This window comes from Puntigrus tetrazona, unplaced genomic scaffold, assembly GCF_018831695.1.
Source record: "Puntigrus tetrazona isolate hp1 unplaced genomic scaffold, ASM1883169v1 S000000008, whole genome shotgun sequence".
Classification (NCBI taxonomy): Eukaryota; Metazoa; Chordata; class Actinopteri; order Cypriniformes; family Cyprinidae; genus Puntigrus; species Puntigrus tetrazona.
Genome location: NW_025047688.1, coordinates 651045 through 658414, shown reverse-complemented (window position 1 = coordinate 658414; position 7370 = coordinate 651045). Strand labels below are relative to the sequence as shown.

At 39.8% G+C, this 7370-nt stretch overlaps 1 protein-coding gene across 3 annotated transcripts in view; it reads right to left on the bottom strand.

Moving 5' to 3' along the window:
• Positions 1–5077: 5077 nt before the first annotated feature.
• The window catches only part of dync1i2a (dynein, cytoplasmic 1, intermediate chain 2a), a 28234-nt gene continuing 25941 nt past the window's right edge, over positions 5078–7370 (bottom strand). For all 3 annotated transcript variants that reach the window (XM_043229642.1, XM_043229644.1, XM_043229643.1), the window contains 2 exons: positions 7196–7321; positions 5078–6639 (listed from right to left, as the gene is read on the bottom strand). In XM_043229642.1, coding sequence (XP_043085577.1) covers positions 6526–6639; positions 7196–7321 — 240 coding nt within the window. In that variant the 3' untranslated portion in view covers positions 5078–6525. The remainder of the gene's footprint in view (positions 6640–7195; positions 7322–7370) is intronic.

Sequence of the window (7370 nt, the reverse complement as noted above, 5' to 3'; positions counted from 1 at the left end):
TGTGTGAAAGCTGAATAGCTCCCTCTATAAGTCTGAATTGATTCTAATGTGTTAAATAACACATTCGCTTGAAAAATTCTATTTCTTAATTTTCACAATTTTGTCCTTTTTGATCGCAGCCTAATATTTCGGCGTTAAGTCAGTCACCCTGCTTTCTAAATATTGTTAGGGTCACCAGCTATCGAAAAACACTCACTTAATAAAAGCCGTTCATGGGCAAGCTCACATTTGAACAGTAGCTTCTGCTTCACAGCCTTTTTGGAGATTGTTGCATAACTCCCCAGTATTTTTATCAGATGCTAATTGCGCTCATGTAGGCTCGTAGGTGCGTCAGAGAGAGAGGAGGGTCAGGTCTTCAGGGCGCTGACCTCTGTCAGGGTGTAATTGGGGCAAGATGCCCTGCAGGACCGCGGCTGACTGACAGCGCTGTGACTCTATTGAGTTTGACAGCAGTGTGTATACCTGCGAACTTCACCGTCACGGCACACGGAAACCACCGACACACACGCTCAAGAGCATTAAACATGAATACTGTAGAAATGCTAATCATTATTAATCATGACCCTGCTAAAGGGTTAGCGATTTGAACAAAAATACACTAAATATTCAGCACGTAATTTTAGTGTTATTTTATTTTATTTTTTTATAAATATTTCGTTTTTCATTTAATGTGCAGCTAAAGTTTTAGTCACTGTGTTGTGTGGTTTTGTCATTTTTTATTATTTATTTTTTATATTTGTATTATTTGTAGTCATATTTATTTCAGTTTTAGTTTTACATCACAAGTATATACACAAGTTAAACTAAATAAAAATGAGAAATGTTGCACTGGTGAACGTTTAGGGGTTTTAATTTTTATTTTAGGTAATTTATTATTTTTGTTATTTCAAGTAATGTTAACATTTATACAGTTTTTACTATATTATACAGTTCTACAGACATGAAAATACTTTGGAGCAGCAACGTTTCGGGACATATACCACTCATTTTTTGAATCAACTGCAACAATTGCAAAGTTGTGTGCATCCTGTCACCAGAAACCGGCCTGTCAATCATAACACCACAGTTTATGTACTCATATGCTCATCTTTTCAGTTCATTTCATTTACTTTGCTCAACAATCCCTTCAAGCGGTACTAGAGAGAGGAGAGGTATTTTTAAAACTTCATATTTCTCTAAGTTTAAAATCTTAACATTGTTTTATTTAAACTTCGTTATTTGACTGTCATTCTTGGGCATCCACCATGTTTTTAGATTTTATTCATGTAGTTCTCAGCCAATTCCTCCTCCAGAGTTCAATGGGTTATGGTTCATATTCGCTGTAGGAGTTTGCATAGTAGACCATCAGGGTACATTTGAGATAACATACTGTAACGTGGGGCACTCTACTACTACTTTCAAATACAATTTAGGATGATAGTATGGATTTTGCATGACAACATTTTTGGTACAAATTCTCTAAATGTTGATTCGTTTGCAGAATCATGGTAATGCGATTTTCACCTAAAATGTTAAACACAGTTATTTCGGTTAACATTGTTTTAAAACTATTTATATATAACTATTTATATGTCAAGAAATTTTTTGACAAAAATGGATGTGGCTATTAAAAAATTCTAGCTTCTGGTCTCATTATTTCTACTTTAATTTGTTTAGCTGCTTGACAAATTGGTGTATCCTATCAGGTTATATTAATATATTATCTCAATTATGAACACACTGGTTTGTAGAGCGATTATTAATGTATTGTATAATATATTAAGTTCTGGCATGAAACTCTAGATGGCGCAGTCTGGTGGATTTAACTGGTTCTCTTTGAACCTTTGAATGCTTGACAGTGTTTGCTGTAGCAGTAAAGCGCTTCAGAAACCCTCCACCTTCCCCAGCTCCACCTGTATGGATCTGTAGGGGTTATGTCATGTATATTATGAGAGCAGCAGCAGTATTTCTTACATGCTCACAACACAGTGCTGTGGATGCACTGCCGGTACCAAGTCTTAGTACTTGTATATGTACTTGTATGTATAAATATTCCACCAAACGAAATACATTAACACACACACACACATTCAATATACATATATACATATACATATATATATATATGAGCAAGAGCACACTCGTAGCTGGATGATGTTGCTTTATTGCTGTAATTGCATCATAAAATAAATTAGAATTTTAAAATAAATGATTACTAAAAAACTAAAAGCTAAAAACTGTTAAAAAGGCAGCACTGGTCCAAATTTGGTTTCCCCTGCCACGTGCTGTAGCTCATTAGCGCTATTGATAGAACGCTGCGGTAGTTAAGAGGAGTAATTAATGAATGAGAAGACGGATGGGATCTTTTTTTAGAGAAGCGGATATCCCTCTCGGATCCTGACGGACAGTCTTGCGGCTTTTTTAAGGAAACCGTTCGGATGTTTACAGAGTAGGACTCGACCCCGGGTGTCACGTCAGCCCCTCTTTTGCCCTGATTAGGGTCTCGGAGCAGTGATAGATGCTCCAGAGTCAGAGGCCGTGTCGCCCCGGGCTCTCCGTGGGGACGGCAGGGGCGAGCTGGGCTCACGGGCCCAGCGAGGAGAGGCCCCCGAAGGGGAAGACGTGAAGAGGAGAGAGGGGCGGTGCTGGAGGTCAGGACCCGCCAGACTCCGTCTCACACCGACCCTGATCTGGACTGACCTTTGTGTTTCTGCTCTGAATAGACGCTTGTTCCGCCCGCTTTGTCACTCTGACACAGTGACATCACGTCTTAAAGGGACCTTTGTTTTAGGGTTTATGTAGCTGATTTAGAAACACTTACTGGGGTGTACAATCCTGATGTGACAAAAATTAGGGGCCAAACTGTCTGCCTCAAAGGCCCCCACCTATCCGATTACCCCAAACAACCCCATACAACCTCGCAAAGCCAGGCCTTAAAGGACCCTGAAAATATTTTCGCTTAATTATCATAAATAAAACTATCCGATGATGTACAGTGCATCTATAAATATCTAAAAGGAAGAGACGCATGTTCTATCTATTCCAAGATTTTTAAAATCTGTTTCTTGTCCATGCAAAACAGGGTTATAGTGTGTTGCTACGCGGTTACATCCTACAGCATTCAGAGGTTGCTAGGGAACTTTTGAATGATATTCCAAATAGAATGTTTTTTTTTCTTGTATTTTTAGATGCGGGTTGAAGATTCTATAGAGGATTAGAGCATATGTCTTTAACAAAAAAAAAGAAGATAAAGGAAATATGAAATATGAACATATTGACTAAATATAATTAAAATAAAATACTTAAGTATGAACTGCCTGTAATGTTTTTGTGTGCACTTAATTGCATTACTGTTTTATTGTTTGCTGTAATGCAATTTTATATTTTCAATACTGCATGGTAACCAAAAAAATGTACCATAATGTAATTAGCCTTGGTACTCTTATGCCATGTATTGTAATATTTGTAATAACACATTTGTAATGATGAAGATGCAATTGAATACATTTAATATATATTTTCACACAACATTTAAAACCTGAATACAGCTACTTTAACAGCTGCTTTAATGTGTTACCAAACACAACAAAATAAATTTAATTCTTTACTAGTGTATATTTTGATAAAATGACTTGTTAAAACACTCTCAAAAAGATAAAATATGCGCCCCTGGTTCCACATCCTGATGTTTGTATGCGTTTGTTTAGTAAAGGATGTGGAGTTGTGTGTGTGTTTGTGTTTGTGGGTATCAGTGTTATTCTGCCCGTATGTTTTTCAGTGTGTGCATGTATGTGTTTGTGGCCGGGGCTCTTTCTCTCTCTGCTCGACTTATACTGCCGTGGTTTGGCTTCATTTTGAGTCTAACCACAGGCTTATTCCGCCGCCCTCTTGCAATCAGTCTCATAAACCCTCTCTCAGCTGTACCTGGATCGGCTGTGCCGTCTCAAACACAATGCTGTAAAAAGAGTCCAGACGAAGCAGCGTGATTCCAGAACAGCGCCGCGTTTTGGCTGTTGTCTTCATGTGAATCGGAAAGCTGGATCGCATTAGCGTTCGCAGATGAGCAGACTTGGGGTTTCGGGAATTAATGTGTTCGTAAAGAAGAATTCAGCAGAACTGAAAACATATGGGAACTTCTGGAGAAAGATCATTAAAGGGATTTCCAAAGAAAGTCTGGAGTTTCCCTGAGCGCGAGTTGATTTCAACAGGTGTGCGTGAAGATTACGGCAGTACCTCCTTGCGGAAAAAATACTTCGAACGAGGAATGTTTTAAACATTCAGCATTTACAAAAAGCAGCTTGTTTTGCTTCCAAGGCCAGATTTTTGGTAACTCAACAGAACTAAAATACTGCAAAAGGCACCACAATAAGAGGAAGAGTTTTCGTGTACATATAACAGGCATCTATCTCGTATAGCATGCCCACTTTTGCGTATTTATACCACGTGTCTTCTTCGGCTAGAATGATATCAGAAGTAAGTACGCACCTGAATGACCTTCATCCGGCTACATGCAACTATAAATAATGTGTTAGATAATGTCTCACGGATATTCCATCCCAGGCCATATCTAAACATGGATGCACGAAAAAGCAAATTCGGATTGCGGCTCACCTTTTTTTAAATTGCTGTCAGGGTTACTCTTTGCACCCTTTTTGAATCATGCATAGCATTATTGATAGAGCTTCTTTGCATTGTAATAGATTTGTTGTATAGGCGCTCCCGCTCGCCGGTGACCCCTGCTGATGTCATCACATCGTGCACACGGGAGGAAAAAAAACGAACACCGGTGCGATTGACTGCTTCAGAGCTCTGCGGACGCGAGAGGAGCAACAAACATGCCTCACTACGGCAAGATGAGAGGTTTCACGGGTGTAGGACGACTCTAATTGCTGTCTGGTAGATGTGTGTGAGATTGAGGGAAAGTGAGGAAAAGTGAAGTAAAGGCACCGTAAACCCGGCTCTTGTTTCTTCAGGCGTTTCTAGACCATCTCCAGAGTCTGGTTTAACTCTGGTGACCTTCTGTAGGGATTTTCAATATCACCACACAATCCTCCAGAAATCATTTTAATATCGTGCTCAAAATCATTAATCAAAAATCTTTTTAACAGTTTATTTTCAGAGGTTTATTGCTCTGTTGCTTTCACAAACATGACATTATTGTATGGCTTCTGTGTCCTTAAGTCATTAATATTTTTACATCTTGCACGTAGTATTACAGCCTTTAATAACAACACATTGAATAATTATATAATGCAATATTGTAAAGTACAATATATGGAATTTTCAATCAATGGCCAGAGCATTACGAAAAAGCATTTTTAAAGATTGTGCCCGATTATGGGAACGTGAGCTAAAAAATAAACACGAATGTTTTAATATGAAACACACAGACACAAACAGCCTCGTGACATTTGGTTTAAATGCATTTGATTATTGTCATTTATTGAAATAAATTACAATCGTTACATTTCAAATGCAGTATTTGTTGGACATTCCATTAAAGATGAGGAATACTGTTGGAAACAGCTGGAAGCCACGTTTCGAAATCTTTGCAAACCTACTTTCTCCTTGCGAAATACTACGGGAAAGACTACAGGATGACTGGAAACGGATTGGAGGTAAATCACAAGAGATTTGGCTTAGAAAACGCATTCGGAAATATAAAGACATTCAAAGAGGTTCTGCAAAAAGTAATGTTACGGTTTCAAAGAGGCGGAAGAGGAACACTGGAAGAGGAAGACCTTGGCCTCTGAAAGAGACACTTTAAACAGTCTAAAAATGAACCAGCTATGCTGATAAGCGTCACAAATATTCTTGATTGTGCCTCTGCTGAGGTGAAGAGGAACAAGATTGATCATTAACAGGAAAAAAGCCAAATTATTCCAGCATTTGGTCCACAGCTAGACTCAACACAGACCAGCTGACAAGATCTGAAAGAGGTAGATCTCTGCTCGCCACAGTTCACTGGTATTGAGAATAGTACTGATGGCAATTCTGACAAACCTCTCAAAAACATATTTCACCCCAAAATCGAAAGAAAAAAGAAACAAATGAAGCCTGTCTTCTACCATTTATGACATCTAGCACATTCCCTCAGACCAATTCTATTTTACAGTATTACACTAAAAACCTGTAATACAAAAATCGAGGAAGCAAATTTATTCCTTTAAAGTTTTTGTTTTTAATTCAAAATGTGCTCAACTGTCATAAAAACTGTATAAAAAAAGAGCTTCACTTCCTTCAAGCAAAAATGACTGCTTTGCTTTTTTTTTTATTTTGGGGATCCGATGTACTTTCGTATTTGGCTATGCATAATAAGCTGAGAGTTTCGCACGCTCAGATACCTGGATAGAAACAGAAACATTCATTATGGTTTTGTTTTGTTTTTTTGCATGCAAATGTTAAGGCTTCTGGTCGTGGGCCTCACACCTACGTTCAACGGTTCATATTTTTACTCCAAAAAGGCAGAATCAAAGGTTTGCGCACGGAAATCGTTTCAGACAGACGTGATAAGAGCTTTCATGAGATCTGCTGGTTTGATGACGGTCAAGCGGCGAGGCGTTGAGCGGCCAGTTCCTCGGCATCGTCGCGGTTCTCGTGGATCTCCGCCAGCGTCCGCACGAAGCGGGTCCATTCATCGCTTCGCGGGACTGCGATTTGCTGTGATGGAGCCGAGAGAGAAACATAATACGGAGCGTTTGGTAAAGAGCTAAAGTCTGTTGTGGCCACACGGCAGATGATCAAACTACTCTGAGATTGTCAGAGTGAACTGACCCCTGCCTAACAATCGTCCATCTCGTTCTTCTACTCTATCTGCTGAGTGACAGAGGCCCTCTGTGGCCCCTGAAGGGCCTTGCTGTTAGGGCCCCTCTCTGACAGACACGTAATTGTAGTGTGTGTCATCTTTAGAGGAACAGAGTGGGCTTTTTACACCACCGTCTCGGTGACAGGACTGGATCGAGGGAGAAAGGTGTTACCGTGTAGAGGGCTGTGATGTGTCTTAAAGGGACAGTACACCTAAAAACGAAAATTCTCTTTAATTGCTCACCCTCGCGTCGTATGAAACCCGTAAACCCGTAAAAGTTTCTGAGCCTTGATCATGTAAGGATATTAGTTTTCTGTGGGAGTGTTAGAGAGCTCTTAGAATGCATCAAAAGCTCGCTCCTGCGGGATGTTTTTCGTGTCACTTTCTTGAATAAATCAACTACTGTCTCACCTCGCCGATGTCGTAAATGTGGATCTGTCCCTCCGAGTCACCCACAGCGATCTCTCTGCCCGACTGAGACCAGCGCAGTCTGTTCAGAGCCGGACTGCCGTCCACCGACATGCTGGCAGTGGGCACCTGCATGCACACACACACACACAATTTACTTTAATGCTCCATTTGTTCA